This window comes from Bombina bombina, unplaced genomic scaffold (assembly GCF_027579735.1).
Source record: "Bombina bombina isolate aBomBom1 unplaced genomic scaffold, aBomBom1.pri scaffold_2484, whole genome shotgun sequence".
NCBI lineage: Eukaryota > Metazoa > Chordata > Amphibia > Anura > Bombinatoridae > Bombina > Bombina bombina.
Genome location: NW_026511943.1, coordinates 1 through 25,135, shown reverse-complemented (window position 1 = coordinate 25,135; position 25,135 = coordinate 1). Strand labels below are relative to the sequence as shown.

The following is a 25,135-nucleotide window of genomic DNA, read 5'->3' as shown; positions in this document are numbered from 1 at the left end:
GCCATTTTCTCCAACATAGGTGTGTCCGGTCCACGGCGTCATCCTTACTTGTGGGATATTCTCTTCCCCAACAGGAAATGGCAAAGAGCCCAGCAAAGCTGGTCACATGATCCCTCCTAGGCTCCGCCTACCCCAGTCATTCTCTTTGCCGTTGTACAGGCAACATCTCCACGGAGATGGCTTAGAGTTTTTTAGTGTTTAACTGTAGTTTTTATTATTCAATCAAGAGTTTGTTATTTTGAAATAGTGCTGGCATGTACTATTTACTCAGAAACAGAAAAGAGATGAAGATTTCTGTTTGTATGAGGAAAATGATTTTAGCAACCGTCACTAAAATCCATGGCTGTTCCACACAGGACTGTTGAGAGCAATTAACTTCAGTTGGGGGAACAGTGAGCAGTCTCTTGCTGCTTGAGGTATGACACATTCTAACAAGACGATGTAATGCTGGAAGCTGTCATTTTCCCTATGGGATCCGGTAAGCCATGTTTATTACGATCGTAAATAAGGGATTCACAAGGGCTTATTAAGACTGTAGACTTTTTCTGGGCTAAATCGATTCATTATTAACACATATTTAGCCTTGAGGAATCATTTTATCTGGGTATTTTGATATAATAATATCGGCAGGCACTGTTTTAGACACCTTATTCTTTAGGGGCTTTCCCAAAGCATAGGCAGAGCCTCATTTTCGCGCCGGTGTGGCGCACTTGTTTTTGAGAGGCATGGCATGCAGTCGCATGTGAGAGGAGCTCTGATACTTAGAAAAGACTTTCTGAAGGCGTCATTTGGTATCGTATTCCCCTTTGGGCTTGGTTGGGTCTCAGCAAAGCAGATACCAGGGACTGTAAAGGGGTTAAAGTTCAAAACGGCTCCGGTTCCGTTATTTTAAGGGTTAAAGCTTCCAAATTTGGTGTGCAATACTTTTAAGGCTTTAAGACACTGTGGTGAAAATTTGGTGAATTTTGAACAATTCCTTCATGTTTTTTCGCAATTGCAGTAATAAAGTGTGTTCAGTTTAAAATTTAAAGTGACAGTAACGGTTTTATTTTAAAACGTTTTTTGTACTTTGTTATCAAGTTTATGCCTGTTTAACATGTCTGAACTACCAGATAGACTGTGTTCTGAATGTGGGGAAGCCAGAATTCCTATTCATTTAAATAAATGTGATTTATGTGACAATGACAATGATGCCCAAGATGATTCCTCAAGTGAGGGGAGTAAGCATGGTACTGCATCATTCCCTCCTTCGTCTACACGAGTCTTGCCCACTCAGGAGGCCCCTAGTACATCTAGCGCGCCAATACTCCTTACTATGCTTTCAAGGGACTTCCCCCAAGGGGGAGGTTCCACAGGTCTCAGTTGTCTTCAGACCACATAAAAAGACAGGCATTCTTACATTGTGTAGAAGACCTGTTAAAAATGGGAGTGATTCATCCTGTTCCATTAAGAGAACAAGGGATGGGGTTCTACTCCAATCTGTTCATAGTTCCCAAAAAAGAGGGAACGTTCAGACCAATCTTAGATCTCAAGATCTTAAACAAGTTTCTCAAGGTTCCATCGTTCAAGATGGAAACCATTCGAACTATTCTTCCTTCCATCCAGGAAGGTCAATTCATGACCACGGTGGATTTAAAGGATGCGTATCTACATATTCCTATCCACAAGGAACATCATCGGTTACTAAGGTTCGCATTCCTGGACAAACATTACCAGTTCGTGGCGCTTCCTTTCGGATTAGCCACTGCTCCAAGGATTTTCACAAAGGTACTAGGGTCCCTTCTAGCTGTGCTAAGACCAAGGGGCATTGCTGTAGTACCTTACTTGGACGACATTCTGATTCAAGCGTCGTCCCTTCCTCAAGCAAAGGCTCACACGGACATTGTCCTGGCCTTTCTCAGATCTCACGGATGGAAAGTGAACGTGGAAAAGAGTTCTCTATCTCCGTCAACAAGGGTTCCCTTCTTGGGAACAATAATAGACTCCTTAGAAATGAGGATTTTTCTGACAGAGGCCAGAAAAACAAAACTTCTAGACTCTTGTCGGATACTTCATTCCGTTCCTCTTCCTTCCATAGCTCAGTGCATGGAAGTGATCGGGTTGATGGTAGCGGCAATGGACACAGTTCCTTTTGCGCGCATTCATCTAAGACCATTACAACTGTGCATGCTCAGTCAGTGGAATGGGGACTATACAGACTTGTCTCCGAAGATACAAGTAAATCAGAGGACCAGAGACTCACTCCGTTGGTGGCTGTCCCTGGACAACCTGTCACAAGGGATGACATTCCGCAGACCAGAGTGCGTCATTGTCACGACCGACGCCAGTCTGATGGGCTGGGGCGCGGTCTGGGGATCCCTGAAAGCTCAGGGTCTTTGGTCTCGGGAAGAATCTCTTCTACCGATAAATATTCTGGAACTGAGAGCGATATTCAATGCTCTCAAGGCTTGGCCTCAGCTAGCGAGGGCCAAGTTCATACGGTTTCAATCAGACAACATGACAACTGTTGCGTACATCAACCATCAGGGGGGAACAAGGAGTTCCCTAGCGATGGAAGAAGTGACCAAAATCATTCTATGGGCGGAGTCTCACTCCTGCCACCTGTCTGCTATCCACATCCCAGGAGTGGAAAATTGGGAAGCGGATTTTCTGAGTCGTCAGACATTGCATCCGGGGGAGTGGGAACTCCATCCGGAAATCTTTGCCCAAGTCACTCAGCTGTGGGGCATTCCAGACATGGATCTGATGGCCTCTCGTCAGAACTTCAAAGTTCCTTGCTACGGGTCCAGATCCAGGGATCCCAAGGCGGCTCTAGTGGATGCACTAGTAGCACCTTGGACCTTCAAACTAGCTTATGTGTTCCCGCCGTTTCCTCTCATCCCCAGGCTGGTAGCCAGGATCAGTCAGGAGAGGGCGTCGGTGATCTTGATAGCTCCTGCGTGGCCACGCAGGACTTGGTATGCAGATCTGGTGAATATGTCATCGGCTCCACCTTGGAAGCTACCTTTGAGACGAGACCTTCTTGTTCAGGGTCCGTTCGAACATCCGAATCTGGTTTCACTCCAGCTGACTGCTTGGAGATTGAACGCTTGATCTTATCGAAGCGAGGGTTCTCAGATTCTGTTATCGATACTCTTGTTCAGGCCAGAAAGCCTGTAACTAGAAAGATTTACCACAAAATTTGGAAAAAATATATCTGTTGGTGTGAATCTAAAGGATTCCCTTGGGACAAGGTTAAGATTCCTAGGATTCTATCCTTCCTTCAAGAAGGATTGGAAAAAGGATTATCTGCAAGTTCCCTGAAGGGACAGATTTCTGCCTTGTCTGTGTTACTTCACAAAAAGCTGGCAGCTGTGCCAGATGTTCAAGCCTTTGTTCAGGCTCTGGTTAGAATTAAGCCTGTTTACAAACCTTTGACTCCTCCTTGGAGTCTCAATTTGGTTCTTTCAGTTCTTCAGGGGGTTCCGTTTGAACCCTTACATTCCGTTGATATTAAGTTATTATCTTGGAAAGTTTTGTTTTTAGTTGCAATTTCTTCTGCTAGAAGAGTTTCAGAATTATCTGCTCTGCAGTGTTCTCCTCCTTATCTGGTGTTCCATGCAGATAAGGTGGTTTTACGTACTAAACCTGGTTTTCTTCCAAAAGTTGTTTCTAACAAAAACATTAACCAGGAGATTATCGTACCTTCTCTGTGTCCGAAACCAGTTTCGAAGAAGGAACGTTTGTTGCACAATTTGGATGTTGTTCGCGCTCTAAAATTCTATTTAGATGCTACAAAGGATTTTAGACAAACATCTTCCTTGTTTGTTGTTTATTCCGGTAAAGGAGAGGTCAAAAAGCAACTTCTACCTCTCTCTCTTTTTGGATTAAAAGCATCATCAGATTGGCTTACGAGACTGCCGGACGGCAGCCTCCCGAAAGAATCACAGCTCATTCCACTAGGGCTGTGGCTTCCACATGGGCCTTCAAGAACGAGGCTTCTGTTGATCAGATATGTAGGGCAGCGACTTGGTCTTCACTGCACACTTTTACCAAATTTTACAAGTTTGATACTTTTGCTTCTTCTGAGGCTATTTTTGGGAGAAAGGTTTTGCAAGCCGTGGTGCCTTCCATTTAGGTGACCTGATTTGCTCCCTCCCTTCATCCGTGTCCTAAAGCTTTGGTATTGGTTCCCACAAGTAAGGATGACGCCGTGGACCGGAAACACCTATGTTGGAGAAAACAGAATTTATGTTTACCTGATAAATTACTTTCTCCAACGGTGTGTCCGGTCCACGGCCCGCCCTGGTTTTTTTAATCAGGTCTGATAATTTATTTTCTTTAACTACAGTCACCACGGTACCATATGGTTTCTCCTATGCAAATATTCCTCCTTAACGTCGGTCGAATGACTGGGGTAGGCGGAGCCTAGGAGGGATCATGTGACCAGCTTTGCTGGGCTCTTTGCCATTTCCTGTTGGGGAAGAGAATATCCCACAAGTAAGGATGACGCCGTGGACCGGACACACCGTTGGAGAAAGTAATTTATCAGGTAAACATAAATTCTGTTTTTGATATTATCAGAGTTGATGTCAGGTTTATGTCTCTAGCTATTTTAGCTAGAAGAGCTTTATGGCTTAAAACTTGGAATGCTGATATGGCTTCTAAATCAACTTTACTTTCCATTTCTTTCCAGGGTAACAAATTATTTGGTTCTCAGTTGGATTCCATTATTTCAACTGTTACTGGTGGGAAAGGAACTTTTTTACCACAGGATAAAAAATCTAAAGGTAAAAACAGGGCTAATAATCGTTTTCGTTCCTTTCGTTTCAACAAAGAACAAAAGCCTGATCCTTCATCCTCAGGAGCAGTTTCAGTTTGGAGACCATCTCCAGTCTGGAATAAATCCAAGCCAGCTAGAAAGGCAAAGCCTGCTTCTAAGTCCACATGAAGGTGCGGCCCTCATTCCAGCTCAGCTGGTAGGGGGCAGGTTACGTTTTTTCAAGGAAATTTGGATCAATTCTGTTCACAATCTTTGGATTCAGAGCATTGTTTCAGAAGGGTACAGAATTGGTTTCAAGTTGAGACCTCCTGCAAAGAGATTTTTTCTTTCCCGTGTCCCAGTAAATCCAGTAAAAGCTCAAGCATTTCTGAAATGTGTTTCAGATCTAGAGTTGACTGGAGTAATTATGCCAGTTCCAGTTCCGGAACAGGGGATGGGGTTTTATTCAAATCTCTTCATTGTACCAAAGAAGGAGAATTCTTTCAGACCAGTTCTGGATCTAAAAATATTGAATCGTTATGTAAGGATACCAACGTTCAAGATGGTAACTGTAAGGACTATCTTACCTTTTGTTCAGCAAGGGAATTATATGTCCACGATAGATTTACAGGATGCATATCTGCATATTCCGATTCATCCAGATCATTATCAGTTCCTGAGATTCTCGTTTCTGGACAAGCATTACCAATTTGTGGCTCTGCCGTTTGGCCTAGCTACAGCTCCAAGAATTTTTACAAAGGTTCTCGGTGCCCTGCTGTCTGTAATCAGAGAACAGGGTATTGTGGTATTTCCTTATTTGGACGATATCTTGGTACTTGCTCAGTCTTTACATTTAGCAGAATCTCATACGAATCGACTTGTGTTGTTTCTTCAAGATCATGGTTGGAGGATCAATTTACCAAAAAGTTCTTTGATTCCTCAGACAAGGGTAACCTTTCTGGGTTTCCAGATGGATTCAGTGTCCATGACTCTGTCTTTAACAGACAAGAGACGTCTAAAGTTGATTACAGCTTGTCGAAACCTTCAGTCACAATCATTCCCTTCGGTAGCCTTATGCATGGAAATTCTAGGTCTTATGACTGCTGCATCGGACGCGATCCCCTTTGCTCGTTTTCACATGCGACCTCTTCAGCTCTGTATGCTGAAGCAATGGTGCAAGGATTACACGAAGATATCTCAATTAATATCTTTAAAACCGATTGTTCGACACTCTCTAACATGGTGGACAGATCACCATCGTTTAATTCAGGGGGCTTCTTTTGTGCTTCCGACCTGGACTGTAATTTCAACAGATGCAAGTCTCACAGGTTGGGGAGCTGTGTGGGGATCTCTGACGGCACAAGGAGTTTGGGAATCTCAGGAGGTGAGATTACCGATCAATATTTTGGAACTCCGTGCAATTTTCAGAGCTCTTCAGTTTTGGCCTCTTCTGAAGAGAGAATCGTTCATTTGTTTTCAGACAGACAATGTCACAACTGTGGCATACATCAATCATCAAGGAGGGACTCACAGTCCTCTGGCTATGAAAGAAGTATCTCGAATCTTGGTTTGGGCGGAATCCAGCTCCTGTCTAATCTCTGCGGTTCATATCCCAGGTGTAGACAATTGGGAAGCGGATTATCTCAGTCGCCAAACGTTGCATCCGGGCGAATGGTCTCTTCACCCAGAGGTATTTCTTCAGATTGTTCAAATGTGGGAACTTCCAGAAATAGATCTGATGGCGTCCCATCTAAACAAGAAACTTCCCAAGTATCTGTCCAGATCCCGGGATCCTCAGGCGGAGGCAGTGGATGCATTATCACTTCCTTGGAAGTATCATCCTGCCTATATCTTTCCGCCTCTAGTTCTTCTTCCAAGAGTAATCTCCAAGATTCTGAAGGAATGCTCGTTTGTTCTGCTGGTAGCTCCGGCATGGCCTCACAGGTTTTGGTATGCGGATCTTGTCCGGATGGCCTCTTGCCAACCGTGGACTCTTCCGTTAAGACCAGACCTTCTGTCACAAGGCCCTTTTTTCCATCAGGATCTGAAATCCTTAAATTTAAAGGTATGGAGATTGAACGCTTGATTCTTGGTCAAAGAGGTTTCTCTGACTCTGTGATTAATACTATGTTACAGGCTTGTAAATCTGTATCTCGAGAGATATATTATAGAGTCTGGAAGACTTATATTTCTTGGTGTCTTTCTCATCATTTTTCTTGGCATTCTTTTAGAATACCGAGAATTTTACAGTTTCTTCAGGATGGTTTAGATAAGGGTTTGTCCGCAAGTTCTTTGAAAGGACAAATCTCTGCTCTTTCTGTTCTTTTTCACAGAAAGATTGCTATTCTTCCTGATATTCATTGTTTTGTACAAGCTTTGGTTCGTATAAAACCTGTCATTAAGTCAATTTCTCCTCCTTGGAGTTTGAATTTGGTTCTGGGAGCTATTCAAGCTCCTCCGTTTGAACCTATGCATTCATTGGACATTAAATTACTTTCTTGGAAAGTTTTGTTCCTTTTGGCCATCTCTTCTGCTAGAAGAGTTTCTGAATTATCTGCTCTTTCTTGTGAGTCTCCTTTTCTGATTTTTCATCAGGATAAGGCGGTGTTGCGAACTTCTTTTGAATTTTTACCTAAAGTTGTGAATTCCAACAACATTAGTAGAGAAATTGTGGTTCCTTCATTATGTCCTAATCCTAAGAATTCTAAGGAGAAATCGTTGCATTCTTTGGATGTTGTTAGAGCTTTGAAATATTATGTTGAAGCTACGAAATCTTTCCGTAAGACTTCTAGTCTATTTGTTATCTTTTCCGGGTTCTAGGAAAGGCCAGAAAGCTTCTGCCATTTCTTTGGCATCTTGGTTGAAATCTTTAATTCATCTTGCCTATGTTGAGTCGGGTAAAATTCCGCCTCAGAGAATTACAGCTCATTCTACTAGGTCAGTATCTACTTCCTGGGCGTTTAGGAATGAAGCTTCGGTTGACCAGATCTGCAAAGCAGCAACTTGGTCCTCTTTGCATACTTTTACTAAATTCTACCATTTTGATGTATTTTCTTCTTCTGAAGCAGTTTTTGGTAGAAAAGTACTTCAGGCAGCGGTTTCAGTTTGAATCTTCTGCTTATGTTTTTCGTTAAACTTTATTTTGGGTGTGGATTATTTTCAGCAGGAATTGGCTGTCTTTATTTTATCCCTCCCTCTCTAGTGACTCTTGTGTGGAAAGATCCACATCTTGGGTAGTCATTATCCCATACGTCACTAGCTCATGGACTCTTGCTAATTACATGAAATAAAACATAATTTATGTAAGAACTTACCTGATAAATTCATTTCTTTCATATTAGCAAGAGTCCATGAGGCCCGCCCTTTTTTTGTGGTGGTTATGATTTTGTATAAAGCACAATTATTCCAATTCCTTATTTTATATGCTTTCGCACTTTTTTATCACCCCACTTCTTGGCTATTCGTTAAACTGAATTGTGGGTGTGGTGAGGGGTGTATTTATAGGCATTTTGAGGTTTGGGAAACTTTGCCCCTCCTGGTAGGAATGTATATCCCATACGTCACTAGCTCATGGACTCTTGCTAATATGAAAGAAATGAATTTATCAGGTAAGTTCTTACATAAATTATGTTGTTGTGACATTTAAATTTAAATTAGAGCATCTCCGCGCACTGCTTAAGGAGGTGTTATCTACTCTGGATGATTGTGACAACCTGGTCATTCCAGAAAAATTATGCAAAATGGACAAGTTCCTAGAGGTTCCGGTGCACCCCGATGCTTTTCCTATACCCAAGCGAGTGGCGGACATAGTGAATAAGGAGTGGGAGAAGCCCGGCATACCTTTTGTCCCCCCTCCTATATTTAAGAAATTATTTCCTATGGTCGACCCCAGAAAGGACTTATGGCAGACAGTCCCTAAGATCGAGGGGGCAGTTTCTACTCTAAACAAGCGTACTACTATCCCTATCGAGGATAATTGTGCTTTCAAAGATCCTATGGATAAAAAATTGGAGGGTTTGCTTAAAAAGATTTTTGTACAGCAAGGTTACCTCCTGCAACCCATTTCGTGCATTGTTCCTGTCACTACAGCAGCGTGGTTCTGGTTCGAGGAACTAGAAAAGTCGCTAAGTAGAGACACTCCGTATGAGGAGGTTATGGACAGGGTTCACGCACTCAAGTTGGCTAATTCTTTTATTTTAGATGCCGCTTTGCAATTAGCTAGATTAGCGGCGAAAAATTCAGGGTTTGCAATTGTGGCGCGCAGAGCGCTTTTGCTAAAGTCTTGGTCAGCGGATGTATCTTCCAAGACAAAATTGCTTAATATCCCCTTCAAGGGTAAAACTCCAAGGATTTTCACAAAGGTACTCGGGTCCCTTCTAGCGGTCCTAAGACCAAGGGGCATTGCAGTAGTACCTTACTTGGACGACATTCTGATACAAGCGTCGTCTCTCTCAAAGGCAAAGGCTCACAAAGACATCGTTCTGGCCTTTCTCAGATCTCACGGATGGAAGGTGAACATAGAAAAAAGTTCCCTGTCTCCGTCGACAAGAGTTCTTTTCTTGGGAACAATAATAGATTCTTTAGAAATGAGGATTTTCCTGACAGAAGTCAGAAAGTCAAAGCTTCTAAACGCTTGTCAAGTTCTTCATTCTATTCCACGTCCTTCCGTAGCTCAGTGCATGGAAGTGGTAGAGTTGATGGTTGCAGCAATGGACATAGTTCCTTTTGCGCGAATTCATCTAAGACCATTACAACTGTGCATGCTGAAACAGTGGATTGGGGACTATACAGACTTGTCTCCAGTGATTCAAGTAGATCAGAAGACCAGAGACTCACTCCGTTGGTGGCTAACCCTGGACCACTTGTCCCAGGGAATGAGCTTCCGCAGACCAGAGTGGGTCATCGTCACGACCGACGCCAGTCTAGCAGGCTGGGGCGCGGTCTGGGAATCCCTGAAAGCTCAGGGACTATGGTCTCGGGAAGAGTCTCTTCTCCCGATAAACATTCTGGAACTGAGAGCGATATTCAATGCTCTCAGGGCTTGGCCTCAACTAGCAAAGGCCAGATTTATAAGATTCCAATCAGACAACATGACGACTGTTGCTTATATCAATCATCAGGGGGGAATAAGGAGTTCCCTGGCGATGAGAGAAGTGACCAAAATAATAGAATGGGCGGAGGATCACTCCTGCCACCTATCTGCGATCCACATCCCAGGAGTGGAAAACTGGGAGGCGGATTATCTGAGTCGTCAGACATTCCATCCGGGGGAGTGGGAACTTCACCCGGAGATCTTTGCCCAATTAACTCAATTATGGGGCATTCCAGACATTGATCTGATGGCGTCTCGTCAGAACTTCAAGGTTCCTTGCTACGGGTCCAGATCCAGGGATCCCAAGGCGACTCTAGTGGATGCACTAGTAGCGCCTTGGACCTTCAACCTAGCCTATGTGTTTCCACCGTTTCCTCTCATCCCCAGGCTGGTAACCAGGATCAAGCAGGAGAGGGCCTCGGTGATCTTGATAGCTCCTGCGTGGCCACGCAGGACTTGGTATGCAGACCTGGTGAATATGTCATCGGTTCCACCATGGAAGCTACCTTTGAGACAGGATCTTCTGGTACAGGGTCCATTCGAACATCCAAATCTAGTCTCTCTCCAGCTGACGGCTTGGAAATTGAACGCTTGATTTTATCTAAGCGTGGGTTTTCGTATTCTGTGATAGATACTCTGGTACAAGCCAGAAAACCTGTAACTAGAAAGATTTACCATAAAATATGGAAAAGATATATCTGTTGGTGTGAATCCAAGGGATTCTCATGGAGTAAGATTAAGATTCCTAGGATCCTTTCCTTCCTACAAGAGGGTTTGGATAAGGGATTATCAGCGAGTTCTCTAAAGGGACAGATTTCTGCTTTATCTGTCTTGTTACACAAACGACTGGCAGCTGTGCCAGATGTTCAAGCATTTGTTCAGGCTCTGGTTAGGATTAAGCCTGTTTACAGATCTTTGACTCCTCCCTGGAGTTTAAATCTAGTTCTTTCAGTTCTCCAAGGGGTTCCGTTTGAACCTTTACATTCCATAGATATTAAGTTGTTATCTTGGAAAGTTTTGTTTTTCGTTGCTATTTCTTCTGCTAGAAGAGTTTCTGAGTTATCTGCTCTGCAGTGTTCTCCGCCCTATCTGGTGTTTCGTTCAGATAAGGTTGTTTTGCGTACTAAGCCTGGTTTTCTTCCAAAGGTTGTTTCCAACGTAAATATTAACCAGGAGATAGTTGTACCTTCTTTGTGTCCGAATCCAGTTTCAAAGAAGGAACGTTTGTTACACAATTTAGACGTAGTCCGTGCTCTAAAATTCTATTTAGAAGCTACAAAAGAGTTCAGACAAACTTCTTCTGTTTGTCGTCTATTCTGGTAAAAGGAGAGGTCAAAAAGCGACTGCTACCTCTTTCCTTTTGGCTTAAAGCATCATCCGATTGGCTTACGAGACTGCCGGACGGCAGCCTCCTGAAAGAATCACAGCTCACTCTACTAGGGCTGTGGCTTCCACATGGGCCTTTAAGAACGAGGCTTCTGTTGATCAGATATGTAAGGCAGCGACTTGGTCTTCACTGCACACTTTTGCCAAATTTTACAAATTTGATACTTTTGCTTCTTCTGAGGCTATTTTTGGTAGAAAGGTTTTGAAAGCCGTGGTGCCTTCTGGTTAGGTAACCTGATTTGCTCCCTCCCTTCATCCGTGTCCTAAAGCTTTGGTATTGGTTCCCACAAGTAAGGATGACGCCGTGGACTGGACACACCAATGTTGGAGAAAACAGAATTTATGCTTACCTGATAAATTACTTTCTCCAACGGTGTGTCCGGTCCACGGCCCGCCCTGGTTTTTTAATCAGGTTTGATGAATTATTTTCTCTAACTACAGTCACCACGGCACCCTATGGTTTCTCCTGTTTTTTTCCTCCTGTCCGTCGGTCGAATGACTGGGGTGGGCGGAGCCTAGGAGGGACTATATGGACAGCTTTTGCTGGGACTCTTTGCCATTTCCTGTTGGGGAAGAGATATCCCCACAAGTAAGGATGACGCTGTGGACCGGACACACCGTTGGAGAAAGTAATTTATCAGGTAAGCATAAATTCTGTTTTTGCACTGTCAGCAAGACTTAATTTACAATAGGACTATGAGCTTTTATTTGTCCTACTTAACCTGTTGACTCTCTTCCCTTTCCGATATACTCTACTCCCTTACTGCTTTACTTTAAACTAAAAATACTTTTTTGCTCTGCTACATCCTAGAAGCCCCAGGGTACGAGGTGACCACTCCACACATGAAGCAAAATGGAAAAATTGATGATGGACCTGACCCTGTTAGCCCTCCAAGAACCACTCTGCTGGGGACCATTTTCTCTCCTGTATTCAACTTCTTCTCACCAGCAAATAAAAATGGTGAGCCCCGACACTCCCAGAGACACATTGTTTTCCTGCTCCCTCATTGTAATTGTGTACTATTTGACTATTATTACCTATATTAATGTATTCTGCTAATTACCAATTACATTTCTTCACCTTACCTTATTTGGGAGTGACATGTCTTAAAGGCCAATTCTTGTAATTGCAGGCACGTTAGGGTCAGACTCCCCAGGACAAGCTGTGGAAGCCGAGGAGATAGTAAAGCAGCTGGAGATGGACCAGGTCGATGAAATAAGCACCAGCACTACCACTTCCACCAATGGAGCCTCCTACCCCAGCCAGGGGGCACCTGTCCGAACAACTGCCAGCAGCTGGCTAGAGGGAGCAGAGGATCCTCCAGAACGTGACATCCCACCTCTCACAGGTTAGGACTCCTTACTGGAAAAGAGGGATCTGTACTATATTATTCACATCATTCTTGACATTAATATTTGTATTTATTTTAATATTCCTAGCTCCCATTTCACCTGACAGTGGCTACTCTTCTGCACATGCTGAAGCTGCATATGAGGAGGACTGGGAGGTCTTTGATCCGTAAGTGTCCCTTTTGATAAAACAGTCAAAGTTTAAGGAGCACGGTATCTGATATACTTAAATTTTTTAAATCTTTTTCATTGTACACAGAGTGCTGCAGATATTTTCATGCAAATATTTATTTTTTTCCTTCAGATGGGTGGCTTTTATAAATATCAGAACCCTTGTGACTCCTAATAGAATGAATGATATAACAATAATCATTGTGTTTCTTCTCACAGATACTACTTCATCAAGCATGTTCCTCCTCTGACCGAGGAGCAATTAAACCGGAAACCAGCTCTCCCTCTGAAAACCAGGAGCACACCGGAGTTCTCCCTTGTTCTTGATTTGGTAAGGTGTCATTGCTGGGGAATACCTTCTAGCTATGTTTTTGTAGGTTAAATGTTAAATGTAACTCCTTTCATATGCTCTGCAGGATGAGACATTGGTGCACTGCAGTCTCAATGAACTGGAAGATGCTGCACTAACGTTCCCTGTGCTGTTCCAGGATGTTATTTACCAGGTAAAGCACCAATTGAGTACCCTAACTGTAGGAAACAGTAAATCTAATTATTTAAATTTAAAAAAAAATAACAATCAAACAATTCATTGTTATCTGTTCTAGGTCTATGTCCGGTTAAGACCATTCTTTCGTGAGTTCTTAGAACGTATGTCTCAAATCTATGAGGTATGTTGATGTGCACACTTCACTTTACTTTTACAAACCCGCTATCTGGTTAGGATAATGAAGTTCTACTTTCTATTTATTTAAAAGGGGAGGTTTTCTACCTTACTATTTTGTATAGGAATATCTTGTATAACTTCCAGGACCATCTTTTGACAATGGTAGAATTCTAATGGATACTGGCTTCCATAACACAGTCATTATTAATGGCAGTCATATTATTATAAGTTTTTTATTTGGCCGTGATACCCCTTTTCTGAATCATGGGACACCTTTTGTTAAATTGAGACTATATATGCCATTTCTGTAGTTGAAGGGATGGTGCATTCTCGTGATTATTATATTTATATATGTATTTTTTACATCCTGGAGTGCAGTGATTCTTTATTTGAATAGAGGCAATCCCTGCTTTGAAGTAAGGAGTCTGTTTCTCTGATATATGTAGGTGATAGAGGCTCTGTCAAGAGTTAACACACCAAAGCGCACACCTTTTTCCATAGGTGACCTGCATTTTAAGGGCATCAAACTCTTTAGATAGTAATTCCATAAAGATAATTTTTCATGCCAAAAAAATGTGTTGTAAATATTAGGAATTAATGGGACATAAAACCCATAATTCATGACTTAGACGGAGCATACAATTTTAAACATTAAAATCTACTATTAATATTAAATTTGCTTCATTATTTTGGTATCCTTGCTTTCCTGTGGCATGGAGAGTCCACAACATCATTCCAATTACTAGTGGGATATTCACTCCTGGCCAGCAGGAGGCGGCAGAGAGCACTCCAGCAGAGCTGTTAAGTGTCACTTCCCTTACCCATAACCCCCAGTCATTCTCTTTGCCTTAATCACGGGAGGATGACGAAGAAGGTGTCTGAAGATTTTAATCCTTTAATGGGTACTTTTGCCTGCAAGCAAGGATTGGGGGCAAGCTGCGGCCATTTAAATCTCTTTAGTAAGAGTAATTGTGGCTTATAGCAGAAGGCGGCGAGGTAGTCTTTTCTTAAATTCTAACATTTATGCTACCCCTAGATGGAAAACCAGGGTCAATTACTCTGGTTTTTCCTTCTCTCCAGGTCCCTGTCAGAACTGGATCTGTCACACCGGAGATACAGTGCCTTCCCTAGAGTTAAAAAAGGTCTCTGTCAGGATGAAGATGTTCCTGTCGAGCCTGGGGCTACAGAGAAAGCTGCAAGACTGGTAAGTCCCTGGATCTCTTATTCCCCCTATGGCTTGTGGTCTATGTGACGGGTGATTTCTCACAAAGGATGGGAGACTTTTCCACTCTGTTGATTTAACCCCTCAGTGGGGGTAGGCACTATGGGGTTCTTAAAATCGGCCCCTATTAATGTAAACTGCAATAGAGTAAATCCCTTTGTGGAGGGTATCTGTAAAATATTTATTTGAGGGTTAAGTTTCCCTGACCGTTATTAGGCTAACGTTCCGGTTCTTAGAGGGATAGCTCCTTTATGAACCGGAGCAGGGTTTTTGTCATTGATAGAGGGAGATCCCTTTCTCCAGCAAGTCCATGCCCCTTGTTTTTGCTCTGATGCAGCTCTGTTTTAGCACTTATATAGTACAGCGCTTGTGGATAGATGTCCGCATTTGCGAATTACAGCCTCTGCTCGTATTTCTAGGGGTTTGAGTACACAACCATACTTGCAGCACTCTCTGGGGTAAGATGGCCGCGTCGTGGCACTGAACAAAGGCATTGCATAACTGCAACTTCCGCATGTGGCATTTCTATGGGAATGTTTTGTTTTTTTGTTTTGTGTTTGTTTTTTCTCCGGTATAGGGGATGGATACTTGTCTGCTTCTTTGGCGAACGCATTGCGTGCAAATTGATTAGCCTTTTATATGCAAGTTAGGCTCCCATGTGTATATATATATATATATTTTTTTTATTATTTTTGTGACGCCATAATTTTTGATGTGCACTTCAAATCGAATTTTCCCGCCATTGGCACACTGCTGCACTGCACATAGGAGAGGATTTCTGATCCCAGTGCATTTTTTAGATATGCCTCAGTTTTCTGTCTTCTGAACTCTGTATGTATTATGGCTGCATTTTCTTGCTAGGAGTGAGCTTGAACAATGAGATAGCAGTGGTAGTCTGTGTGTGTGTATATATGTGTGTGTGTGTGTGTGTGTGTGTGTATATGTATGTATATAAAGGACAAAGTGTTAGAAGGAGCCTTTAATGGCGGATTCGCGCCAAGACAAAGGCCTGCTGCAGGAAAAACAAATTATGCTTACCTGATAAATTCATTTTCTTATGAAGGGAAGAGTCCACAGCTGCATTCATTACTTTTGGGAAGTACACAACCTGGCCACTAGGAGGAGGCAAAGACACCCCAGCCAAAGGTTTAAATACCTCCCCCACTTCCCTCATCCCCCAGTTATTCTTTGCCTTTCGTCACAGGAGGTTGGCAGAGAAATGTCAGAAGTTCGAGAGTGTCTCTTATGGAGGGTAGTACTTTTTGCAATGGGACTGGAGTTTTAAGTAATCCTGTCGGCCTCAGTGAGACAATGGATGAAAGTCAGAGTCCGGAGATGCAGGGAGGGTTTTCCTGCGAACCCATCCCAACTCATATTTGTAATGTGGGACTCCTTTTATCTTAATAAGGAATCATGGGTTAATATCTCCTGAGGGGGGTTATTGAACAGGGGGGACTTTTAATCATGTTTGTTATATGGTTCTATCTGCAAATGTGTAGCTATACTTAGGCTCACAGCCTTTTCGGAACATAACGGCCTTCTTGAATGATGCAATCATTTAGTGACTGGCACAGTGCACCTTGTGACTGGTGCGGTTACGTTGTTCTCACTTCCGTATGCTGACTGTGTGCGACCGAGAGTGTCTTGCTCGTGGGTTGTCTGGTTCACAGTAGGTGGTGAGTTCCCCAGCCATTGGGGGTGTTAGAGGATGGCAGTTAGTTTTTTGTCATTTTTGTAATCCCAAGATTATGGAGGATTCTGAGACACGAGACACGGATGCCTCTGATACGGAGGTTGTGTCTTGTGATGAATATGGAATGGGCCGGGTAATCAATGCCTATCAGTTATGTTCCGATTGCTGTTCTCGAGTACTCTCTTCTCCCGATGCAGGGAGCTTCGAGTGTGTTGAGCCATCCGCCTCTGAGGTTTCCTTGACCCGTGAAGCGAGTGCCCCAGTTCATTTCCCGGCTACGCAAGCAGGTGTTCCTATGGCCTTTACTCCTCCGGAGGGTGGCTTGTTTCTTCTAGAGGTTACGTCACGGTTCCGCATGGCCATTTCTATGGCGCTGAATTATTTATATCTCCCAAGTGAAGTATTTCTATGATACACTCGTGTTCCGTTTACCAGGGCATGTCGAGCGTTGGATCGCCTGATTCAGTTCGGCCTTCTGGGGAAGAGTTGGCCCCTGAGGCTTCAGGGGCCCCTATCTCGGGGCCAGGGTCTTTAGTTGATCTGGCGAGGGATGATTTTGCCTTCCGTTGTAGGCTGGCTCGCCTTCGTGTTCTTTTAAGCACACATGTTTTGGCAATGAATGAGGATCCCAGTCCTAGTGGTCCGAGGGATCTGAGGTCTTAGAAGCTGGATGACAACATGGATATGACGTTTAGGGATGACGCTAATCTCCTTAACGCCGCCGGTTTTCTTTTCTTTGTTTTTCGGTTCCAGTTCAAGCTTAGGCGAATGGGGCATTTAATCGGCTGGTCCGTTGTCGTCCTTCACCTTGGGCGTTCACCAGATGGGTGCTGCCTTCTTTTTATATTTTTATCCGGATTGATGTGTTTTAATTCATTTTTCTCCAACATAGGTGTGTCCGGTCCACGGCGTCATCCTTACTAGTGGGATATTCTCTTCCCCAACAGGAAATGGCAAAGAGCCCAGCAAAGCTGGTCACATGATCCCTCCTAGGCTCCGCCTTCCCCAGTCATTCTCTTTGCCGTTGTACAGGCAACATCTCCACGGAGATGGCTTAGAGTTTTTTGGTGTTTAAATGTAGTTTTTATTCTTCAATCAAGAGTTTGTTATTTTAAAATAGTGCTGGTATGTACTATTTACTCTGAAACAGAAAAGAGATGAAGATTTCTGTTTGTAAGAGGAAAATGATTTTAGCAACCGTTACTAAAATCGATGGCTGTTTCCACACAGGACTGTTGAGAGGAATTAACTTCAGTTGGGGGAAACAGTGAGCAGACTTTTGCTGCTTGAGGTATGACACATTTCTAACAAGACTATGTAATGCTGGAAGCTGTCATTTTCCCTATGGGATGCGGTAAGCCATTTTTATTACATAAGAATAAAGGGCTTCACAAGGGCTTTTAAGACTGGTAGACATTTTCTGGGCTAAAACGATTGATATATAAGCATTTTTAATACTTCATAGCTTTGAGGAATTATTTTATTCTTGGGAATTATGTAAAATAACCGGCAGGCACTGTATTGGACACCTTTTTCTCTAGGGGCTTTCCCTAATCATAGGCAGAGCCTCATTTTCGCGCCTCTATTGCGCAGTTGTTTTTGGCAAGCATGACATGCAGATGCATGTGTGAGGAGCTCAGATACATAGAAAAAGCGTTCTGAAGGCGTCATTTGGTATCGTATTCCCCTTTGGGCTTGGTTGGGTCTCAGCAAAGCAGATACCAGGGACTGTATAGGGTTTAAATATAAAAACGGCTCCGGTTCCGTTATTTTAAGAGTTAAAGCTTTCAAATTTGGTGTGCAATACTTTTAAGGCTTTAAGACACTGTGGTGAAATTTTGGTGAATTTTGAACAATTCCTTCATACTTTTTCACATTTACAGTAATAAAGTGTGTTCAGTTTAAAATTTAAAGTGACAGTAACGGTTTTATTTTAAAACGTTTTTTGTACTTTGTTATCAAGTTTATGCCTGTTTAACATGTCTGAACTATCAGATAGTGTTCTGTATGTGGGGAAGCCAAGGTTCCTTCTCATTTAAATAGATGTGATTTATGTGACACAAAATTTAGAGAAAATGATGCCCAAGATGATTCCTCAAGTGAGGGGAGTAAGCATGGTACTGCATCATCCCCTCCTTCGTCTACGCCAGTCTTGCCCACACAGGAGGCCCCTAGTACATCTAGTGCGCCAATACTCCTTACTATGCAACAATTAACGGCTGTAATGGATAATTCTATCAAAAACATTTTAGCCAAAATGCCCACTTATCAGCGAAAGCGCGACTGCTCTGTTTTAGAAAATACTGAAGAGCATGAGGACGCTGATGATATTGGTTCTGAAGTGCCCCTACACCAGTCTGAGGGGGCCAGGGAGGTTTTGTCTGAGGGAGAAATTTCAGATTCAGGGAAAATTTCTCAACAAGCTGAACCTGATGTGATTACATTCAAATTTAAATTTTAACATCTCCGCGCTCTGCTTAAGGAGGTGTTATCTACTCTGGATGATTGTGAGAATTTGGTCATTCCAGAGAAATTATGTAAGATGGACAAGTTCCTAGAGGTCCCGGGGCCCCCCGAAGCTTTTCCTATACCCAAGCGGGTGGCGGACATTGTAAACAAAGAATGGGAAAGGCCCGGCATACCTTTCGTCCCTCCCCCTATATTTAAGAAATTGTTTCCTATGGTCGACCCCAGAAAGGACTTATGGCAGACAGTCCCCAAGGTCGAGGGGGCGGTTTCTACTCTAAACAAACGCACCACTATACCCATAGAAGATAGTTGTGCTTTCAAAGATCCTATGGATAAAAAATTAGAAGGTTTGCTTAAAAAGATGTTTGTTCAGCAAGGTTACCTTCTACAACTAATTTCATGCATTGTTCCTGTCACTACAGCAGCGTGTTTCTGGTTCGATGAACTAGAAAAGGCGCTCAATAAAGATTCTTCTTATGAGGAGATTTTGGACAGAATTCATGCTCTCAAATTGGCTAACTCTTTCACCTTAGACGCCACTTTGCAATTGGCTAGATTAGCGGCGAAAAATTCTGGGTTTGCTATTGTGGCGCGCAGAGCGCTTTGGCTAAAATCTTGGTCAGCGGATGCGTCTTCCAAGAACAAATTGCTTAACATTCCTTTCAAGGGGAAAACGCTGTTTGGCCCTGACTTGAAAGAGATTATTTCTGATATCACTGGGGGCAAGGGCCACGCCCTTCCTCAGGATAGGTCTTTCAAGGCTAAAAATAAACCAAATTTTCGTCCCTTTCGCAGAAACGGACCAGCCCCAAGTGCTACATCCTCTAAGCAAGAGGGTAATACTTCTCAAGCCAAGCCAGCCTGGAGGCCAATGCAAGGCTGGAACAAAGGTAAGCAGGCCAAGAAACCTGCCACTGCTACCAAGACAGCATGAGATGTTGGCCCCCGATCCAGGACCGGATCTGGTGGGGGGCAGACTCTCTCTCTTCGCTCAGGCTTGGGCAAGAGATGTTCTGGATCCTTGGGCGCTGGAAATAGTCTCCCAAGGTTATCTTCTGGAATTCAAGGGGCTTCCCCCAAGGGGGAAGTTCCACAGGTCTCAATTGTCTTCAGACCACATAAAAAAACAGGCATTCTTAGATTGTGTAGAAGACCTGTTAAAAATGGGAGTGATTCATCCTGTTCCATTAGGAGAACAAGGGATGGGGTTCTACTCCAATCTGTTCATAGTTCCCAAAAAAGAGGGAACATTCAGACCAATCTTAGATCTCAAGATCCTAAACAAGTTTCTCAAGGTTCCATCGTTCAAAATGGAAACCATTCGAACAATTCTTCCTTCCATCCAGGAAGGTCAATTCATGACCACGGTGGATTTAAAGGATGCGTATCTACATATTCCTATCCACAAGGAACATCATCGGTTCCTAAGGTTCGCCTTTCTGGACAAGCATTACCAGTTTGTGGCACTTCCGTTCGGATTAGCCACTGCTCCAAGAATTTTCACATAGGTACTGGGGTCCCTTCTAGCGGTGCTAAGACCAAGGGGCATTGCAGTAGTACCTTACTTGGACGACATTCTGATTCAAGCGTCGTCCCTTCCACAAGCAAAGGCTCACACGGACATTGTCCTGGCCTTTCTCAGATCTCACGGGTGGAAAGTGAACGTAGAAAAAAGTTCTCTATCTCCGTCAACAAGAGTTCCCTTCTTGGGAACAATAATAGACTCCTTAGAAATGAGGATTTTTCTGACAGAGGCCAGAAAATCAAAACTTCTAAACTCTTGTCAAGTACTTCATTCTGTTCCTCTTCCTTCCATAGCACAGTGCATGGAAGTAATAGGTTTGATGGTCGCGGCAATGGACATAGTTCCTTTTGCACGAATTCATCTGAGACCATTACAACTGTGCATGCTCAGTCAGTGGAATGGGGATTATACAGACTTGTCTCCGACGATACAAGTAGATCAGAGGACCAGAGATTCACTCCGTTGGTGGCTGTCCCTGGACAACCTGTCACAGGGGATGAGCTTCCGCAGACCAGAGTGGGTCATTGTCACGACCGACGCCAGTCTGGTGGGCTGGGGCGCGGTCTGGGGACTCCTGAAAGCTCAGGGTCTTTGGTCTCGGGAAGAATCTCTTCTCCCGATAAATATTCTGGAACTGAGAGCGATATTCAATGCTCTCAAGGCTTGGCCTCAGCTAGCAAAGGCCAAATTCATACGGTTTCAATCGGACAACATGACGACTGTTGCGTACATCAACCATCAGGGGGGAACAAGGAGTTCCCTGGCGATGGAAGAAGTGACCAAAATCATTCAATGGGCGGAGACTCACTCCTGCCACTTGTCTGCAATCCACATCCCAGGAGTGGAAAATTGGGAAGCGGATTTTCTGAGTCGTCAGACATTTCATCCGGGGGAGTGGGAACTCCATCCGGAAATCTTTGCCCAAATTACTCAGTTGTGGGGCATTCCAGACATGGATCTGATGGCCTCTCGTCAGAACTTCAAGGTTCCTTGCTACGGGTCCAGATCCAGGGATCCCAAGGCGACTCTAGTAGATGCACTAGTAGCACCTTGGACCTTCAAACTAGCTTATGTATTCCCACCGTTTCCTCTCATCCCCAGGCTGGTAGCCAGGATCAATCAGGAGAGGGCATCGGTGATCTTGATAGCTCCTGCGTGGCCACGCAGGACTTGGTATGCAGACCTGGTGAATATGTCATCGGCTCCACCATGGAAGCTACCTTTGAGACGGGACCTTCTTGTTCAAGGTCCGTTCGAACATCCGAATCTGGTCTCACTCCAACTGACTGCTTGGAGATTGAACGCTTGATTTTATCAAAGCGAGGGTTCTCAGATTCTGTCATTGATACTCTTGTTCAGGCCAGAAAGCCTGTAACTAGAAAAATCTACCATAAAATATGGAAAAAATATATCTGTTGGTGTGAATCTAAAGGATTCCCTTGGGACAAGATAAAAATTCCTAAGATTCTATCCTTTCTTCAAGAAGGTTTGGAGAAAGGATTATCTGCAAGTTCTTTGAAGGGACAGATTTCTGCTTTGTCTGTGTTACTTCACAAAAAGCTGGCAGCTGTGCCAGATGTTCAAGCCTTTGTTCAGGCTCTGGTTAGAATCAAGCCTGTTTACAAACCTTTGACTCCTCCTTGGAGTCTCAATTTAGTTCTTTCAGTTCTTCAGGGGGTTCCGTTTGAACCCTTACATTCCGTTGATATTAAGTTATTATCTTGGAAAGTTTTGTTTTTGGTTGCAATTTCTTCTGCTAGAAGAGTTTCAGAGTTATCTGCTCTGCAGTGTTCTCCTCCTTATCTGGTGTTCCATGCAGATAAGGTGGTTTTGCGTACTAAACCTGGTTTTCTTCCGAAAGTTGTTTCTAACAAAAACATTAACCAGGAGATAGTCGTGCCTTCTTTGTGTCCGAATCCAGTTTCAAAGAAGGAACGTTTGTTGCACAATTTGGATGTAGTTCGTGCTCTAAAATTCTATTTAGATGCTACAAAGGATTTTAGACAAACATCTTCCTTGTTTGTTGTTTATTCTGGTAAAAGGAGAGGTCAAAAAGCAACTTCTACCTCTCTCTCTTTTTGGCTTAAAAGCAAAATCAGATTGGCTTACGAGACTGCCGGACGGCAGCCTCCTGAAAGAATCACAGCTCATTCCACTAGGGCCGTGGCTTCCACATGGGCCTTCAAGAACGAGGCTTCTGTTGATCAGATATGTAAGGCAGCGACTTGGTCTTCACTGCAAACTTTTACTAAATTTTACAAATTTGATACTTTTGCTTCTTCTGAGGCTATTTTTGGGAGAAAGGTTTTGCAAGCCGTGGTGCCTTCCATCTAGGTGACCTGATTTGCTCCCTCCCTTCATCCGTGTCCTAAAGCTTTGGTATTGGTTCCCACAAGTAAGGATGACGCCGTGGACCGGACACACCTATGTTGGAGAAAACAGAATTTATGTTTACCTGATAAATTACTTTCTCCAACGGTGTGTCCGGTCCACGGCCCGCCCTGGTTTTTTAATCAGGTCTGATAATTTATTTTCTTTAACTACAGTCACCACGGTATCATATGATTTCTCCTATGCAAATATTCCTCCTTTACGTCGGTCGAATGACTGGGGAAGGCGGAGCCTAGGAGGGATCATGTGACCAGCTTTGCTGGGCTCTTTGCCATTTCCTGTTGGGGAAGAGAATATCCCACAAGTAAGGATGACGCCGTGGACCGGACACACCGTTAGAGAAAGTAATTTATCAGGTAAACATAAATTCTGTTTTTCTTAAGCTCGTGTCTGTTAGAATTACGTTCTTCTCTGGAACCGATACTTGTGATTAGGTCGCGTGGGCTCTTCCTCGTAAGTTGTGCACTTGTTGAATAATAGAATTTGTTTTCTAGTTCATTTATTGATCCTTCAGGACAATTTTCTCTTGTAAAGTGTGTTCAGTCCACGGGTCATCCATTACTTATGGGATATATTCTCCTTCCCAACAGGAAGTTGCAAGAGGATCACCCAAGCAGAGCTGCTATATAGCTCCACCCCTCACATGTCATACCCAGTCATTCTCTTGCTAGTCTCAACAAAGGAGGTTGTGAGAGGAGATAGGAGTAACATTCTTCAATCAAAAGTTTCTTATTTTAAAATAGCACCGGAGTGTGCTTTTTGTTCTCTCAGGCAGTATTTAGAAGAAGAATCTGCCTGCGTTTTTTCTATGATCTTAGCAGACGTAACTAAGATCCACTGGCTGTTCTCGCACATTCTGAGGAGTGGGGTATCTTTGGAGAAGGGAATAGCATGCGGGGTCCCCCACAAATGAGGTATGTGCAGTAAAATATTTTCTAGGAATGGAATTGACTATGAAAACACTGCTGTTACCCATATGACGTAAGTACAGCCTTTAAAGGGACATTAAACACTAAATACATGCTAGATAGAAAGATGCATTCAAAGAAAAAATTAGTCCATGACTAACATGTAGATGTATTTTTTTAAAGTTTCATTAGTTGTTTAAAAAGTGACAAAATAAGTGTAAAGTTTTAATGTCTATAAAACACTGGGAGCTGCCATGTTGTAACTTGTGTTACCTTCTCTGCTGTGGCCAATTAGGGACAGTTATACATAGGTCACTAGAGTGTGCAGCCAATGGTTGTGCTGGATTTAACAGTGTTCTGCACTTCCATTTCTAACAGGAACTGAAAAGCTCACAATTTCAGAATGGAATTACAGGCAAAGAGGACAAAATAAATAATGAAAGTATATTGCAGAGTTGTTTTATTATATACAATGTATCATTTTATATTACCATCTCAAAGTGTTTAATGTCCCTTTAATGCAGTAGTAGCGACTGGTATCAGGCTGATAAATGTATGCGCAGTTGAGTTATTTTCTAGGGACTAGAATTTAACTTTAAATACTGTTAGTACTGAAATAAATGTATGAGCCTTAACTGCAGTAGAAGCGACTGGTAGCAGGCTTAGTGATAACTTTGCATAACACTGGAAAGTTGTTTTTTAAAAACGTTTACTGGCATGTTATTCGTTTTGTGAGGTACTTTGGTGATAAATCTTTTTGGGCATGATTTTTTTCCACATGGCTAACGTATATTTCTGCATAGACACCGTTATATCAGGTCTCCCACTGTTGTGCTATGAGTGGGAGGGACCTTTTTTTAGCGCCTTGTTGCGCAGTTAAAATTCTAGCACAGTCTTCCTGCTTCTTCCTCTTTGATCCAGGACGTCTCCAGAGAGCTCAGGGGTCTTCAAAATTCATTTTTGAGGGAGGTAATCAGTCACAGCAGACCTGTGACAGTGTGTTTGACTGTGAGAAAAGCGTTAAATCTTAAATTGGTTATCCGTTTTGGGTATTGAGGGGTTAATCATCCTTTTGCTAATGGGTGCAATCCTCTGCTAATTTCATACATTTACTGTTTAAAATTGGTTGCTATAACCGTATTAGTTCGTTGTTATTTCAACTGTGACAGTTTTTTTTGTGTTTTTAAAAGCGCTGCAGCGTTTTTTATATTGCTTGTAAACTTATTGAAAGAAATTTCCAAGCTTGATAGCTTCATTGCTAGTCTGTTTAAACATGTCTAACACAGATGAATCTGCTTGCTCATTATGTTTAAAGGCCAATGTGGAGCCCAATAGAAATATGTGTACCAATTGTATTGATGTTACTTTAAATAAAAGTCTGTCTTTACCGGTAAAGAAATTATCACCAGACAACAAGGGGGAAGTTATGCCGCTTAACTCTCCTCACGTGTCAGTACCTTTGCCTCCCGCTCAGGAGGTGCGTGAGATTGTGGCGCCAAGCACATCAATGCACTTACAAATCA

General features: G+C 43.0%; 1 protein-coding gene across 1 annotated transcript; it reads left to right on the top strand.

Moving 5' to 3' along the window:
- Window positions 1-12,030: 12,030 nt before the first annotated feature.
- On the top strand, window positions 12,031-13,443 carry LOC128644021 (CTD small phosphatase-like protein 2; the record flags this gene model as incomplete). The annotated part of the gene is made up of 6 exons (XM_053696784.1): window positions 12,031-12,180; window positions 12,353-12,568; window positions 12,660-12,738; window positions 12,960-13,071; window positions 13,157-13,243; window positions 13,346-13,443. Coding segments are annotated over 6 exons (716 nt in total), but the record flags the coding sequence as incomplete, so codon positions are not given.
- Window positions 13,444-25,135: the final 11,692 nt, after the last annotated feature.